This window comes from Oxyura jamaicensis, chromosome 5 (assembly GCF_011077185.1).
Source record: "Oxyura jamaicensis isolate SHBP4307 breed ruddy duck chromosome 5, BPBGC_Ojam_1.0, whole genome shotgun sequence".
NCBI classification, from domain to species: Eukaryota; Metazoa; Chordata; class Aves; order Anseriformes; family Anatidae; genus Oxyura; species Oxyura jamaicensis.
Window position 1 is genome coordinate 30,022,307 of NC_048897.1, and position 17,450 is coordinate 30,039,756.

The 17,450-nt window shown below is 53.2% G+C and overlaps 1 protein-coding gene across 1 annotated transcript; it reads right to left on the reverse strand.

The window, feature by feature from the left end:
* Window positions 1-457: 457 nt before the first annotated feature.
* LOC118168226 (ras-related and estrogen-regulated growth inhibitor-like) lies at window positions 458-9,256 on the reverse strand. The gene is made up of 4 exons (XM_035328448.1): window positions 9,035-9,256; window positions 3,399-3,455; window positions 2,647-2,720; window positions 458-2,169 (listed from the first exon to the last, which is right to left on the reverse strand). The coding sequence occupies exons 1-4, from the start codon at window positions 9,129-9,131 to the stop codon at window positions 1,684-1,686; spliced, it is 714 nt and encodes a 237-aa protein (XP_035184339.1). The 5' UTR covers window positions 9,132-9,256; the 3' UTR covers window positions 458-1,683.
* Window positions 9,257-17,450: the final 8,194 nt, after the last annotated feature.

A 17,450-nucleotide genomic window follows, 5' to 3' on the forward strand; every position in this document is an offset into this window, starting at 1 on the left:
CGAAAAGCAGCCAGCCCCAAACAGCAAACATCCTCTCAGGCTGCCAGACCACAAAGCCTCAAGCCCAGCTCACTTGGGAATGCCATAAAAAAATACATATATATATATATATATATATATATATATATATATATATATATATATATATAAATCCCAACATTTGCTTCCCCTTAGTCAGCTCCCTAGGGCTTTAAGCCCCAGATTTTGCTCTCGCCATACACAGAGGCCTGGCTGTGAGCAAACCAGCAGCTCCCAGTGACATTTCCCACTGCTGCCACTTCACAGATTAAGATGCTGGCAACAAACAGTCCCAAATTGTCCCAGACCCTCAACAGGGTTCATCTTCGCCCCACAGGAGGGATGCAGGTGTATGCCAGAAGTGCTGATTTAGTGGGATTTGTTTTCTCCCTGGCAGGGAAGTGTCTGGCACATCCGAGTGAGAGAGCACCGCACAAAATCACTGTCTGGGCTTTTATTGTCACAGGACGCAGCAGCACACAGTTACTTTTCGGAGGACACACACACGGCACGCCGCAGGTCTCCCAGAAAATGCACTTTTTGGATGGCAAAGCAGCACTCTGCACTGGGAGGGTGGGAGGGAGAGAAATTGGGCAGCAGCAGCTCAGTGGGAGGATGTGCCCCGGTGCTGGCAATGCAGCAGCACACCCAAATTCTCTGGACACAGCAATTTCCCACTTGGGATGGGGCAACTAATAAGCAGGCGGGGGACCAAGAACCATTTGCACCTCCCGCTCTCTGCTCCGCTGCACCCACGCCCCACGGCTTGCCCTCCGGGGACTCTGGAGACATGCTCTGCCAATGCTGAGCTGAGCCGCAGGGCGAGGGCATCACTAGAAGTTGCATCAGGAATAATATTCCCCTGGGATGGAGGAGCATGATCTCAGCCCGAGGTTGCAGTGTACATCAGCAGTGCACCCTGCTTGGCCTCCCCTCGGAGGCCCGCAGCCCCGAGTGAGACAGAGACAGAGAGCAAGGGGCAGCCTCAGCCAGGAGCCCATTACCCAGGCTTTTATTTACAGTGGTGTTAAAGGAGAGAGCGACAAGGAGCTTCAGGCATTGAAAAACATGGGTTTTGAGAAAAGCCAGGGGTCAGCAGGCTTTTTTCCCCCTGCTGTAAACAGATCTCTGCTTTCCTTTGGAACATGCCCGTGCTGCCAGCCTGTGAGCGAGGAGGAGAAGGGCTCCAGCAGAGCCCGGGGCCGTGCAGCAGGGACACGAACAAACCCAGCGAGCCTTGGGCGGGGAGCAGGGGATCCACAGGGAGGTGTTGGAAATGGGTCTGGTACTCAACAAAGCAAATTGGAGCCTGCAAGTGTTGTCCCAGCACCACTGAAGCCAACAGGGATGACCTTTGTTGCTGACTTCAGCCGTGGAGGAGGAGGAGGAGGAGGGAGCAAAGGGGTGGGACAGAGGAAGAGCACCCTCCCTGCCGATGCAAAGCCTGTCTGAGGAAACCTACAGGCTTTCAGAGGCTGCTCAGCACCAATCCCACCCTCCCCACCTCTTAATATACCCCTCCCAGGAGCTCAGCCCTGGCCCACAAGCTGCCCTCTAGCCCCTGGAGAAGGTGGCTCCTCACTCCCCAGCGGGTGCCCCAGCAGCAGGAGGACCCATCCCCCGGTCCCAGCTTGTCCATCGCTCCTGCCTCTGCCCTGGGTGTGCTCACTCGGGGATGTAGTCCCTGAAGGAGTTAAAGCTGAGGCTCCGGCCCGCAGAATTCAAGGTGGAGCTGGCTTGCATCTTGGGGATCTTCTCCATCACCTTTGACACTGTCCTCCTCTTGAAGGAGCCCGGGGAGAAGTGCCCCTGCCTCATGAGCTCCTGGTAGAGGGTGTTGAACACCACCACGGTCTCTTCATAGCTGTCCCGGGTGGAGATCTCATAGAAGGGAAGCTTCAAGGTTTTGGAGAGGTTTTCACCATCCTCTGTGGACACCATCCTGTCGAACTGCAAGTCCTTCTTGTTGCCCACAATGACTACGGGGGGCTGCTCACTCCCGCCGCTCCGCTTGGGGCTGGCGTGGATGTGGTTGATGAGGAAGCAGAGCCGCACGACCTCGTCGAAGCTGCACCGGTCCGTCACCGAGTAGACCACCGCAAAGCCATCTCCCCACTTGATCTTCTCCTCTATCTGCAGGGAGTCTTCCTCCTGGTGTGGCAAACAAGCTCCCATTAGCACGAGAAGACCCTGACATCTTCTAAATACACGCATTGCCAACTGCAACCACTAAAACCTCCTGTGAGGGCCCACCACCGTTATTCCTGAAGGGTTTTTGGAGCTGGGCTTGCACATGGCAGGGACTTGCAAGCAAGCCCAGAAGAGGAACATGTTGGGCTGGGCGAAGAAATGGATGGAGACTGCAATCAAACACATCTGATGTGGACAATGGGAGGATGAGGTCCACCACAGTTGCAGGGCTAGGTGGGAAGTCAGCACAGGACTCTCCATTCCCTACAGTCATTTTGGAGGTAAACTCTCCAAAATGTCATTTTTCTGAGACAAACAACTCAATCAATATTTCAGACATGACAGATTAAAGCTGGTGGAAGAGCAGGGGTGTCCTCCAATGGCAAGTGAGGTTGCCCCGTCAATGTTTTCCAGGGTCAGCCAGTGGTGTGAGCTCACCTGCCCCGCCGTGTCGAGGATCTCAAAGTGCACCATCTCCCCATCGATGACAGCCATGTGCCTGTAAATCATTTCTGGAGGAGGACAGACAGAAAAGCACAGGGGTGAGAAGCCTTCAGGTGGCAAATGACAACCAAGGCAGCCTCGATGCAAGCTCTGCTGGAGAAGTCCATTTTCACCCGCTGTAACCCACAGCCTACGTGGCCTCAAGATCTAATGCAGCTCTGGTAAAGCCCAGATTGCTGCCAATTTTACTTCAGTGCGTGGCTGAGTGCATTGAGCCCCACTGTGGTACTGAGCAGCAGGCAGAGAGGAGTTCCAGAGAGGAAAAACAAATTTCACTTTTTTGGGGAAAAAAATATTGTTCACCATAACACGCATCCACTCTTTCTGGAACATTTCTGCTGGGATCTGACTTAAGTATCCCCCAAACCTCAAATCCAATGCAAAACAAAACAAAAAAACAAACAAACAAACACAACTAGAGGACAGGAAAGCACCGGCCACCAATCCAAGAGATACCTCCTCCCAGCAAACTGCATGCTTGTGCGATGCTGATGTCCTGCCCCAGCAGGTTTTGCCTTAAAAAAACACCAGAAAAAGAGGAGGGACACAAGATGTGCCGTGAGGGCTAGAGGTTCTGGCCACTGCTGCTCAGGTTGAGGAGGAGCAGGTGAAGGTTGTGGGTTTGAGGGTGGTGCCGCTGAGCGAGCAGCAGCAGCACCAGCAGCAAGGAAAAGGACTTCACCTACCTAGCGTTGGGTCATAGTCTCCAATGAACCTCCTGGTGATGAATCTTACAGTCAGTGCTGTTAATAAAAAAACAACAAACACAGTTATGATTGTCAGAGCAAACTGCGGAGAAATATTGGCTGATGGAGGCAGGAGGGATGCTGCTGGGATTATCCAGGTGGAGGACGAGGTCTGTGCCCAGATCAACCATCAGCGGCGAAAATGCCCTCCACATCAACGCAACTCAGCATCACAGCCTTGGTAAGCAGCAGTGACCTCCTGGGACTCTGCTAACCCGATCTCTTGCCTGGCCAGAGCACAGCAGCCTCTCCCACACTGCTGCTGTCAGAAATATCCCCTCGGGCACGTGGACGAAAAGTGGCTCCTGCCTGGTGGCCGGGAGCAAAGCGCAAGCCAGGGAAACCCAACCCCACAACCGCTGCCTCGTGCGTGCAGCTTACAGTCAGGTTTGATAAACTGCTCCTTCTGGCCCCAAATCCCGTAGAGATTTATGCACGTGCTGAGCTTTATGCCGGGTGAGTGATGCCCTCGGTGGCCTCTGGCCAAGTGCTTTCCAAATGTGAGCTCAGCGCGGCGGCGAGGCACCGCAGGGCCAGGCTCCCTCTCTCCATCACCACCGCTGGCGGTCTGACTGCCTGGATGGGTCTCATGAATCTCAGCCCTGTTTGTTTAACCTGACCCAGGCATGTTGCGGGGAGGAATTAAAGCCATTGGCACCAAATCTCATGAATTTCATCTCAAACGGGGCGTTGCAGGGCATGGCAAGCCAGGAGGGATGCGCGGAGCAACTCTGAGCGGGGTTTTCCTTACAGCAGCAACGTGCTGCAGCCAAACAAGCCCTGGAAAGGCAGTGCGTGCAATTAAACTGCTCTTATCCGGTTACCAGACCTCCCTGCAACACAGATGGGGAGATGCAAAGCCCAAATTATACTCTAGCGGCTGGCCAGGGTGGTCTGCTGGTGCTGCAGGCTTGACCATCCAAACACGGCAAGGGCTGGAAAATGCAGGCAAAAGTCGTGTCTCTTGTCCCCTCTCTCCATCTAGCCAGGCTGGGTGAGACAGAGCTCAGCTCCAGAGCACCCACAGATGCTCAAGCCCAAGCAAGGGCTTGTTCAGGGTAAGCTCTAAAAAAAACACAACAAATACCTCAGTGAAGAGACTCCTGAAAGGGAAATAAGGTATGGCAAAAGCTTTCCCTTCGTACAGAGCCTCTAGCTGGGGTGTTTCCAGCAGTGGGGACAGCAGATAGTGCTGGTGAATAGCCAGGAACGGGAAACAGGAAAAAAGCAACAGCTCTCTGAGCACAGGCACAAGCTGGAGGTGCCAAACACCCTGCTGGCCTGCACGGGGCAGGTAGGCAGCCAGAACTTACTTGTCGTCACTGCTAACAGAGGGGACAATGGAGGGGACAACCTCTGGCTTCTGGGCGGGATTTTCCACGCTCACTTATTACCCACAGCCTCCACCACCCAACAAAAAGCTGTGAGGAGGTCGTGATGCTCAGGGAGACACTAGAGACCCAAGGACAAGCAGGACATGCAGGCCCCAATGCTCAGCTGGCATCCATTTAGCAGGAGCTGAGAACTTGTCCCCAGGGCTAGAAAGTTTCTTCCTCCAGCAGGGGAAATCCCTGGCACAGAGCCTGTGACCGCAGAGAGCAAGCGTCACTGGGGGGCATTAACTCACTAAAGTGGCCCCTCTAATCCAGGATGGGATAAGTGCCAGGGCCCCAGGATCAAGGGCTGGAGGTGGTTTGGTGGAGACCGATGCAAAGGTGGTGGCTGGGGACTTGTGTGTGTGCCAGGACTGATGAGAAACCCCCCAGCTCTGGCTGATGGGGGTAATTAGGGAGCATCACCTTTAACAGCAACACAACAAGGCTGCGGGGCTGAACCAGCAAGGGGAGCTCCCAGCGTTTCAGTGCCCTGCTCAGAAGCCATCACGGAGCTGGGATGGGCACAAGAGGCTTTGCAGCCTGCAGGGCTGACTCCAGCTCCAGCTCCGACCAGGGGGAAGGCTGGAGGTGCCTTCCCTTCAGCAGGAGCATCGGACAGTCTCAAACAGAGCCAGCCACGGATGAGCTCCTGCATCTCCTGAGAGCCCTTTGGCTGGCCAAAAAAAAAAAAAAAAAAAAAAAAAGACAAACCCGAAGTGCTATTTTTGCACTTGGCTTCCTTTCCACACTCGCTCTCTGGACATCTTTTCAGTCCTTAGGAGCTGATCCATGCGCCCACGGCCACAGATGTTCAAAGAAAATGGTCTGCGCAGCATCTTGTAGGCAACATCTTTTCAGTGCAGCTGCTGTGAAAATGCACTGTTGGTGCCTCGGTGTGATTTTTGGTGCAGACGGAGAAAGGGTATGGAGGCTGGATGGAGCACGGCTAATGTAAGTGATGCTTAAGCCCTTGGAGGTGGTTGTGATGGTAATGGTTATGGATGGGCGCGAAAGGCAGCGGAGAGGCTGAGAGATGGCTTGGAAAGTGGCAATAGGAGTGGAAAGTGAAATTGGTGAATTGGTGGAAAATGAGTAGGAAGAGAGGGCAGGGCAAAGAAAAAAAAAAAAAAAGAAGAAGAAAGAAAAAAAAAAGAAAAACAGAACAAGGCAGGAGCTCAGAGCCCCAGGAAAGGCAGGATGAGGAGGCTGCGTGCAGGGTGCCAGCGCAGCAGGAGGAGGAAACAGAGCCAGGAGCACAAAGGGAGAACAAAATACACCGAACCCAGGACATGGCATTAAACCCTCCTGGTTACAAGAAGCTGACAAAAAGCTCCCAGCCAGTAGGACTGGTGTGCTCCCACACCAAGGAGACATTTGCTTTCTGCACACAAACTCAGGGAGAGTTTGGCCCAGCCGTTCATCGTGTTCAATGTTGCCCCACATCTTATGCATGTGACTGGCTCCTGTTTTGGGGATTCAGCGTCCTTCCACCTTTCAAGCAGCCTCTGAGTTTCAAACCCTGCCTGTCAGAGAAGGGATTTGATGACATAAACATGTCATTTAGCAAAACTGATCTGCAGAGATAACCAAGGACCCCACAGGAGGCATGCAGCAGCGTCCTTAAAGAGGGACCCAAATTGTCAGGGGGAGAGGGAGGCAAGTCAGTCCTGATTTCTAGAAAGCACCTAATCCCATGTCGTATGTTCATCCAAAGCTGGTGTGCATGGTGTTGTATGAGAAGAGGAGCCAATTAAATTGATTAAAAATTGGCTTGGGTGCAAGAATTCGGGTGAAGCTGCCAATCAGGAGAAGGGGATGAAGGCAGCAAGGCGTGAGCACGTCCAAGCAGCCATATATGGATTTTTTTTTTTCCCCCATCTTGAACATAAATAACCTCAGAGAGGGTTCTCTTTGGAGAACCCTGGTGCAGATAAGGTTAATTTGCTCTCTCTACATGGTTAAGGGGATGTTGTGATGCCCGGCTAAGCCACGTTGCAGGGACCGGCTGGCCACCTCGGCCGCTGCCCAGTGCCCTGTGCGCCCACGTGCTGAGCTGTTTATGCTGCTGCATAGCACATCCCTCTTGTGAGCGGAGCAGCTTACAACATCAATTCATCTTCGGGCCGCGTTTCGTAAGCAGAGCTTCCCTCTGAAGTGCAGCAAAGTTTACACTGGCTAGGATCAGCAGCAGAAGGCAGGAGATAACGCCGGAGGAGGGCTGGATTTACAGCCTCCCGCAGGTGATTTACACAGCCTGGATCTCACGGCTACTGATGGGGTTCAGCCACAGGCCTGTCCCCAAGCTCATCCCTGCTCAGAGGATTCGGGACCTCAGGTTGCTTTGTCCTGCTTACATGGGGCTGCTCGTATGTGGGGCAGCCTTCCTGGGAGGCTGGATTTGAAGTTTTCCAAACTGCCCCAGAGAGTCAAAGCGAGCTTTTTTCCCCCCTTTTGTAGCTGTCCAGATTTTAATTGCCCTTTAGATTATAAACAAGTCGCAGGCCATGGCCCCTTCAGCCCCCAAACCTGGTTTCTGCATCCAAACCCAGCCACGAGGCTCCTTCTTCAAAGCCCTGGCAGCCCTTGGTGCCTCTGGTCCCGCTGCCGGGGAAGGATGCAAGCAGCTCGCCCGCGTGGAGCCGCAGCCCAGGGCCTCCTGTCTGTCCAGCACTGGCAGCTTTGTGGCTGCAGGACGTGGCTGAGACCTGGCCTTCAACCCCACGTGAGCAACAAATCCCTCTCGCCCGGACCAAACCTTCCACAAGCAGATCCGGCCCTGAAGTCAGTCCTGAGCAAACGCCCGGGCTGCGAGTGGGACGAAACGCTGGCTGAAAGTCCACTACGATTCCCCAGATCCCCTTTCCCAAAACGGGGCACCCCTGCCCTTCTCACTCCTCCCTCTCCCTGCCCCGTCCCAACACAGGGTCTCTTCAGGCTCACAGCCCATTACCAGGGCATCGATGCGACGGTGCCACGCTGTCCCGAACACGCAGCACAGCACCCCTGGGGACAGAGGTGGGGAGATCCCTGCATTGACATCCCCCCTTCAGAAATTCGGCAGCGAGGGCAGGATGCTGCAGACAGTCCCCGCGGATGCTCCCAGTCCCTCCCTGCCTGGAACAAGCCAGGCACCGATCACCTCCCTCTGCCCTGCAACCAGCACCCAGGGCCCGCTCTGCTCCTCCTGCTGGCAAGGATTTCGGCCAAGGCTGAACAACCCCCCTGTTCCTGCTCCCGGCTGGGCTGCACGGCTGCTCCTCCGGGTGAATTCGGCAGAAAATATTTCCGCAGCTCGAATTTACCTGCCTGGAGAAAGGCAGGTGCGCTGCTGCTGAGTTTTGCTCAGTTTTTATGACAGCAGACTTCTGATTTTAATTCTGTGCCGAGAGCACCGGGCCTAGGGAGTCCTTATTTAGGCATTTAGCCTCAATATTCACTTTGATTTCTGGAGTGCGAGCTCCTGCTCTAACCGGGACCTCGGCGGCACCTCCTTTCCAGCAAGCGGGGGAAACGGCAAATTTATTTTTTCCCCCTGACCCCGGGGAAGAGGAAGGCAAGAGGCTGGACGGTTACTGTATATGGAAACGCGACTTGGACGGCACCGACAGCTAAAGCTGCTGGCAGCGAGCCCGGCGGAGGTGCCACAGCCGCAGCCCCCGTTCAAGGTTGTGCCTTTGGTGGAGTGGCGAGCGTCGCCCTGTCCCCAAGGACGTGGCAGCCCTGTCCCCAGCCCCGGTGCTGCCAGGACTTCCCCAGCTGGCACCTGGCACCCTTGGGTGCTGCAGGAAGGGCGCGGGGGCAGCTGCCAGACCTGCAGGGGGGTCAAGGGGAGAGTTGGGTGCCCCCAGCTCTGCACCCCAAAACCCCCCACCCGTCAGCTATGGATGGGGAGCGCAGGGAGAGAGAGTTTGCCGGGAGGAAAAGTAAATAGCTCTCTGCTGTGGGGGGCTCTGCAGACCCTGGTATTTCCCTACAGACACCCAGCGACCCCCAAACCTCAGCTGTGGGAGCGCCCCCCCCAGCTCCAACAGGACACCCCAACCCAGCGCCCCACTTGTAGAGCTGCCCAGCTGCAAACCCCAGACCCAAGAGGCGATCCTCTTCCGGAAAAAAAATCAAAGAAGGAGGACGAGGAACGAAAGGTTCCCCTGGGGACACGCTCCCCACCCCACCGCCCCGGCCGGGACCCCCCTCTCCTACCTGTCTTGCCCACCGCGCTCTGCCCCAGCACGACCAGCCGCAGGGTGCGGGCAGGGCTCAGGCTCACCGAGCGCCGCAGGGGCCTCGGGAAGCTCATGCCGGGGCTCCGGGGCTCCCCAGCTCCGGGGCTCTGAGGCTCCGGGGTTCCCAAGCTCCGGGGCTCCGCGCTCCGCCGGCCGCGCACCGGCGGCTCCGCCCCGGGGGCCGGGCAGGGCTGGGAGGCTGGCGAGGGGATGCTCACCTCCTCCTCCTCCTCCTCTTCTTCCCTTCCTCGCCCCCTGGCACTTCTCCATCAGCTCGGCTTTGCCCCGCGCCCCGTTGTGCAGCGGGGGCCCGTAGCCTCGAGCGGTCCTAGGGGAAGGGACAAGGGCAGGGACATCTGCAGGAAGCGGTGGCTGAGTTGTTGGTTTCAAGGGGAGAAGACTTTCCGCCAGGTCTGGAACCACATCTTGCCCGTGCTTTGGTGTGGAAGCACCGCGAGGGTGTTCAGTAACAGGGCACGGGCATATCTGTGAGCAAGGGGCATGCATGCTCAGGTAATTGTGGGCACAGGCGAGGTGCAGCCGCACAGAGCAGCAGCTGGAGCAGGCAAGGAAGTACACGGTGGGTGCACACACAGTCCCAAAGGCAGGAGAGTGCTGGGATGAAGGGAAAAGACCTGCAGCATCTCGACCACCTTCAGCAGGCTCTAGGACAACGCTTGCACATGCAGTGCAGATGCATGGCTGACACCAGCACCCCAAAATCCCGCAGAAGAGATGCAACCAAGGCTGCAGAGCAGCTGAACAGCCCTGCTAGGGCTCCAGCCTCCTTTTGGAAGGCTTCAGTCATTCCTTGGTGATGGGGCTGTTTGCCTGACAAGCTCCGGTGACTTCACTTGCAGCAGCACGCAGATCACCTCAGCTGGTGATAAAGGTGACAGTCACCTCACCCAGTATTTATAGCACGTACCAAGTGTCGAAGCTAAACGTCGCTGATGCCTGCACGGGATGTGACCTCAGATGGGAAGAAGGGTCATCCGAAGCATTCCTGCCACCAGTGGAACCACTGAAGCCCTCCCTGGGAAGAGGGCGCTGGATAAAACAAAGAGCATCTTCGGGGCGAGACCAGGAAAGGAACAGGAGGAGATGCAGAACATTGACTTCACAGTTCCTTCTGTGGCACCAGCCCCTTACGATGCCTGTGCTCGTGCACCACTTCCCCAAGGCTGCCAAGAAACACGTCTGCAGCCCGACTACATCTGGAGCCCAGAAGACAACGGCAAGAGCTCCAAACCTCAGATTTCAGGACAAAAGCCGCTACCCAGCTGGAGAGGGGGGCGTCAAGAAAAAGAAGTCTTCCTTATGTCCCTTTCCTATTTTTAGTCCCATTTCCTAACCTAAGGAAATGAGATGTCTGCAATCAACCCCCCTCTCGCCTGTCCCTGTTCAGTGCAGTTGTTGAGTAGATCGGCTGATTTCAGCCAAATCTGACAGTGCTGCGTGCTCTGGGTTAATCCCAGATATATTTTTAAGTGCATTTATCCCAACTTGTGGCAAATGCATCCAGGAACCACCTCGCCCTCAGCAGGTGCTTAAAACTCCCCTGTGCTCCTCGCAGTACACCCACTGTCAGCTCTGCTAGGCTGAAGCTCAGATGAAGGGCCACTAACAGCCCGGTGGGTCGAGGCTGGGTCCCTGCTCCTCCATCAGCTCCACTGCTAAACCATGCCTGGGCAATTTCCTTGCATTGCAGGCTGGTGCCTGGCGAGCTCCCCTGCTGGAAGGTGCTAGTCAACCACCCCTGTGCCCATCCTTCCTCAGGGTGTAACAGCAGGAGAATGGTGTAACAGCCCTGATGACAGATACCAATATCCAAGCACGAAGTCTGCAAGAGGTGACGCCTTCCAGTTTTTTGTTGTTGTTGTTGTTGTTGTTGTTTTTTTCCAACAAACTGGAATTGATGAGCTTTCACCAGCTGCATTGCATCATTTTGCTGCAGCGTTTTGTAGAGCCAGTCCTGGGTTTGTCCCAGCTTCAGCTCCCTGCCCGGTGACAGATTCGTAGCCCTGGGTAGGACAGAAGGTGAACAGCAGCACTGTGCTCAGCTGCAATGGCCAGAGAGCATCAGGGAACAGTCCAGCTGAGACACTGGAGCTCCCCTCCTCCTCCCTCAAAAAAAAGAAAAAAAAAAAGTCTGAGATGTATCTAGGTGCACATGTTTGGAAGATCAAATGGAAAAATAATAATAATGTTAAAAAAGCCTTCCCACTTGCAGAGCTGCTCCACTGAAAGACCTGATGTACGCCCAGCAATGGCAGAGTGAATGACAGGACCACATCTTTTTACTCCAAGACCTGCCCTCAAGGAAAATCTAAATGGCTCTGCTACGATGCCCAGCAAGCGATGAGATCCTAGGTTGGACTCAAGGATTCTTCTTCAACGCGCCCTTCAGGCTGGTTTCTTCTGGCGCCCGTCCAGGTCCTCTCTTTGCATAGGGTGGATCAGCCAAGACACACTTGACTTAAAAGACTTCATAAACCCTGAAAAGGTTTCTCAGAAGCAGACTGAAGGCAGGCAAGGCTGCAGGGTGAGCTCGACCCTGCCCTACACAGAAGAAACCACGCAGGAGACCATGGTAGATGGTCTCAGCTTTGGGGAGGCATCTTTCAGCTCTGGGGTGGCCAGATGCAAAGTCCATCAAGCTCTTGAAATGGAGCTGTAGGTAACAACCAAACTTCTGTCCTCTGACGCTCACCAACCACATTTTCTAAATCTCTAACACATATTTAACTCGTACCAGTAAACACAGCAGCATACCTAGACACCCATGCGTGCACACAAGGGCAGCCATCTCCAAACCAGCTCCGCAGTGTAGAGGTGTTATCAAAACCCTGCTCTTGCAGCAGAGCCCGTGGAGGAACTGGGGAGAGGTGCTGCCTCTGCTCTGAGCATCTCCCCTACTTCTGCAGCCTTTAGGAAAGAACTCGTCAGAGTCCACCCAAAACTATTTGGTGGTAAGTGTTTAAATCCAGCCAAGGGCAGGGTGATGCTACACCCAGAGTTCTGAAGGCAAAACGTTTCTGGCTCGCTTGCATCCAATTTCCTCTCCTCCCTCCAAACCCCTGTTTTCGCTTCTCTCAAGAACAGGAACAGGAGCAGACTGACCCAGCCTAGAGCTTGGGTAAATTTGCTTCTTTTTTCTCCTTGATTCAAGTCAACAAACCTAAGCGCTGCATTATGCATGGCTGTGCTCACCTCCAGCCCTGGGAAATGCTGGCCTGGAGGATCGGTCGATAGCCACATCCAGCTCCAGACCCTCCTGGAGAGACGAGAAGCAGAGAGATGTGTAGCTGTTTTCTCTTGGGGAGAAAACAGCCCCATGGTCCTGTTTGCTGGAGACTTTTCAGATGGACGATGATGGAAACACAGCCTTATCACCTGATCGCTGAATAAATCACCTCCAGCGTAACAAAGCACCTGCAGCAGAGCCAGATGAAGGTAGGTGGGTGGATATTGCTTTCTGATGAAATATTTGGGACCAGGCTAGTTCACATTTGCAGTTTTGTTATTGTTGTTGTGTTTTGTTTTTTTTTTTTTTTTTTAAAAAAAAAAAGACTGGGAGTTTGCACTGGGAAAGAGGCCAAATTCACTCATGAATCATGTCCCTGCAAACAAAAATCCAGAAGTAAGAAGTTATCCTAAAGCAGACCGAACAAAATCACTTCAAGCCCCAGAGCATGGGATTCCCATAACGTGGTCCAAACTAAATCCCTGGCTATCACTGGCTATTTTGAGAAGAGAAGAAAGAAGAAAGAAGAAGAAGAGGAAGAAGAAGAAAGAAGAAGAAGAAGAAGAAAAACTTCGCTGGATCTGAAAGAAGTGGTGTGTTTGTTTTTATTTAGAAAAGGAAGGCAAAATGTAAGCCAGTCCTTTTTCACTCCATTAGATGACCTGGAGATGCAGGATACATGCAGAAAGCAACTCAGTATCAAGCTGACTTCAGAGCCTGCACCCTGTTTTTAATAATGACCAAGGTGTTTCAAAGCTTTGGTCCCATCAGTGGTTAGCTCATCTCCTGAGCACCCCCTCGAAGGGCCCAAATCCCTCGCTTCCAGCTCAAGTATTACCTTAATTGCCTCTCATTAATGACTGCACAAACATTATTCCTGTTGAGACAACAAGTATGCAGCAAGCTTTGCTACTCACACGCCTCTTGAGAGTTAACATTGGACAGGGCCATCAGGGACTCCTCTCCAAGAATACACCTGAAGCCACGCTGTCAGTAAACATATTTTTAGTTGCTATAGCAAAGACAGCATGCAATTAAAAAGTGCTCTCAGACCCCAGGGAGCACACGGAGCCCACTCCTTTCTCAGTGCTGTTGCAGCCTCCTACCATGATTGAAACCTGACTTTGCTTCGGCCGTGCAAACGGTGCATTAGCAGCCAGGCAGAGACACTGCAGAACAAGGACACGGATCCCTGTCGCTTCTCCCAGCTTCTATAAATAGGGAGAGAGAAAATAGATGAAAGGCACCTAGTCCCCCCGCTCGCTCACGTCGAGGCTTGCTGGCCGCCGTTGGATTTCTCCGTGATGGCTTTGTATGGACCTGGCGGTGAAGCATCCCTTTTCTTAATATAGAGGCTGTTTTTTTTGGGGGGGTCACAAAAGAGGAAAGAAAACCTCTAGTGCAAGAGAAATCAAACCAACATGGTTTCCTGGTGTTACATTCTGTCTGCTGCTGATTTCTAACCGCTGAGGCGTACTGTGACGCGCAGCCAAAATGTGTCCGGATCATGCTGAGAAAATAAATCTGCCTGCACGTAACAGTTCAAAGACGGCTTTGCAAAGCTGGCAGGGGAAAAAAAAGAAAAAAGGAAAGAAGAAAACACCACCAAAGGGGCGTATTAACAGTATTTCCCTTCCACCAGGGAGGCCTGAACAAGGTGCCCTAAGAACTTTTCAAGCCGCTTTGCCACTTCACCAGGATGAAGACTTGCAGCTTGTGGAGTGGTACAGAGAGCGCCAATGTTGGGCAGGTCCACACATCTGAACCAAGACACCAAGTCCTTCTGCTGGCCCCTGGGTCCCAAAGTCAGAGTTTAGGGCACTTCTGTTCTTCTGCAGAGGCTGGCCATCGGAATGAAAGGCCGTGGATGCTCACCACGTACGTCACACTTGGTAGTGCTGCACGGATAAGGCATCCTCGCACCAGGAAGGCTTCACGCTGCGAGAACGGCTTCGTTTGTGGAGCTTATTTTAGAGCACAGAACAACTCACCGAGGGATGGAAGAGGAACCCCATAAGGTAGGTAATTTAAAACTTGCCCAGACAGAGCTCTGGAGACATGCCACGGAAAGCTATCCCGTTGGATGACCAGCACGGGCTGTTTCCACTTCAATCACGATGATGACCTTACTTTTGTCAGAGTGCAAAACCCAAATAGAAGCACCTCGATATTGCAGACTGTGCATCCGAGCAGCCGTGACCATAACGTCCTGCCGGAGGAGGAAGAGAACAGCATTAGCCTTTTAAATTATTGAAACCTCGTTTCGAAATCGAACTCTTGAAAGCATCCATCTGAAGGGAAGAAGAAAAAGCAAAGCCACAAATGAATTAAGGTGCCACGCTCCGTTGCTCTTAAAAGGACACGGGATGAGGGCAGGGCTGGTGCTGACATTCAGCCAGGCCAGCAGTTCATCGATCTCTTGTGCACCACCACGTCCCGCCGGCTGCTGGGCTCACACTTAATTAGCGCTCTGCCAAATGCTTCCTTTTCCTCCCTCGGAGAGGGAACAGGGGAGAAAGGGGTGCCCTGAGGGGGCTGCACGATTCGTCTGGGATCCAGAAAGCAGCACAGCCGGGAATCCCGTCTGCTACACGCAGGCATTCATACCCCAAACCGGAGCAGACGAGAGCAGCGTGAGGCCAGAGCAGAGCTGGCAGAGACGCAACGGCAACTTTCTGAGCAAACCTCTCGGCAGCCTGGCTGGTGAGAGAACAAGGCTTCCTTGTAGTGGGAAAATGTCAGCGTTGCAAAGCCCGTTGTGCTTCTGCTGGGGAATGAAGCAGAGCCCCGTCGGCATTCTTCGAAAGCACGAGAGGGAAAGCAGAACAGCCAGCAGCTTTGTGGCCAGCGAGCAGGGAGCAGGCGCTGGAATTTGTGTCTGACTCAGAGCAGACAGATGCCCTCCACGCTCCGGGCAGCGAATACTTATTTACAGTCAAACAGCTCTAAGGGAGATTGGGGGGGGGAACGGACAAACTTGGCAGCCTTGCTTTAGAGAAGCTGGATGGCAGGAGCTCAGGTCTGGATCTCGTCTAACCCATGTGGATGCCTAATCGTTAGAGACCGGGCAAAGCATCTCTCAAATTCCACCCTGATCCGAAGTGCTGTCCAAAAAGATGTTTTGTCCTAACAGATAAATTTCCACTATGAATCAGTGCTAACAAAAAAATAATAAATCTGTTTTGTAGAGGAGTTCCTGCTCTTGCTTAAACTATTTAAGTGTGGCAAATGACATTTAGCAGCAAAAAAAAATCTCAAGCCACCACCCCTATCACGTGAAGCCAAAGAGACCTGCAGCTTCACTCCAGAGAACCAGGGATTTCTGCTCCCATTTGGAAGAGCAAAGAGCTTTCACTTGCCCCAAAGCAGATGCCAGAAGTAGCCCCGTTATGCCTCGGTCTGAATGCATCGTTTCAATAAAACCTCAATATTTCTCTCTGACTTTATGTAATTACATTTTCGAATCAAAAACCAGGACTTCCTGATGTTGGTTGAATTTTCCCTTCCTGCGTTTTTCTCAAAAAAGAAAAAAAAAAAAAAAGCAGCCAGCAGAAGCCACTCTAGTTTCATATAGTATCTCATCTGGAGGAGAACTGCTTTTCCCAAGGGCTTTTTTTTTTTTGGGTGGGACCGATTTTACAGATGGACTGAAAACATTTTTCTTTTTGGATTAACTCCGGGCTCTTTCTTCCAGTTTCTCAGCCTTGAAATCTCTCATTATTTTCAACCGTTTCCCCAGGAAGGCTAGAAAATTCCTCCTGGAGCCAAGACACGCACGCTGTTCCTTAGCCCCAGCGCTCACAGACCTTAGGAAACGCGCAGGAATCGTGACGTCCCCACTCAGACTGCTTCAGCTGGCAGGGCTGCTTCCGCCGTGGACCGCGAACAGCCTGTAACTGGAAGAGAGGCACCGCAGAGCCGGCGGCAGCGTGCTCTTCGTGCCAGCCCGCTGCCACTACAGATTGCAATTAACTGCTCCTGCTGGGCTCTGTGGTCCCAGCGAAGGAACAGAGGCACCTTTGGGAAAGGGGGAAAAGGTGGTGGCACCAGGAGGTGGGTTTTTTTTAGAGAAGAGGTTCCTCCCCGCCTTCCGTTTGGAAGAGGTTGGAAAGGAAGAGGATGGAGTGGTGGAAGCTGGCTGCAGAAAGGGCCCTGCCTTCATATTAAAACCTAGGTGCCCAACCTCCCTGTACAGTTGGGGAAACAACTGCTTCTCCCCAGTGCTGTCCGCACCAGGCTATCCAAAAGGGGGAGATGAGTTGACCGTCTCTTTTCCGTGACTAGAGAACTAGCTTAACCCAACCACACCTGGATCTTTCTCTGACGGAAGTCAGTCGAGATGAAAAGCAGCCCGAAGCACTAAGCTTGCTGGTTATGGCACCTCGAGGGATCTCCTGAAGGCTTATAATGACTTGCAAGACTTGAAAGCCAGCACCACACGCTGATGTAGTTACGTTCAAAACCAGCATTTCCTTCAGTGCAGGGCTGTGGGCACCCTTGGTCCTGCGAAGAAGTCACGGGGAGGGTGCGTAAGGACACCCCATATGGCAACTTACCTCCTGACCCGTTTGGAGTAAGTACAGACATGGTAAGGTCAGAGCCCGCTTGCCACTTCTCACCATTGCTGTAGGGAACCTGAAAGCTCCCTAGAGAGCCTGCTGAAAGCTCAAGGAAACCCTTCCTGGTTTCATTACTGTCCAACAAACACACGGGGACCTTGGCTGAATACAGCTGCTGAACCTGGCCCGGCATATGCTGCTCAGTAAGAGACACTGCCCAATTTGCAGACAAATTGAAGAGAGGAAGGAAAATACTGAAACCCAGAGATGACAAAAGTACTCTGGAGGTCAGGCATCATGCCTGCTGAACAGGCATGAAATCACTCCTGAGCCGCTGGTATCTTATTTTGATGGTGAGATACACACACCGACTATTTATTGCTATGCAACAGCTTGGCTCACCTTTAGGAGGTGAATTTCCCAGCTGCATCTCCTGTTGTTAATGCTTAAGGATTTCCACTGCTTAGCATGATCTGGGAGTAGATTTGGGATCCTGCAGTCACCTTGTTTCACTGCCCTCTTCAGCCCCATGCTTGCTGTGGGCCACGATGTACCACGGGGTATTCCCTGAAGTCATCCAATGCCAT

Coding starts and splice junctions, on each gene's coding strand:
- LOC118168226 (XM_035328448.1), bottom strand. CDS start 9,131: ATGAGCTTCCCGAGGCCCCTGCGGCGCTCGGTGAGCCTGAGCCCTGCC. Junction 2,721..3,398: donor AGACTATGACCCAACGCTAG/GTAGGTGAAGTC, acceptor GTCCTCCTCCAG/AAATGATTTACAGGCACATG. Junction 2,170..2,646: donor TCCTCGACACGGCGGGGCAG/GTGAGCTCACAC, acceptor TTGCCACACCAG/GAGGAAGACTCCCTGCAGAT.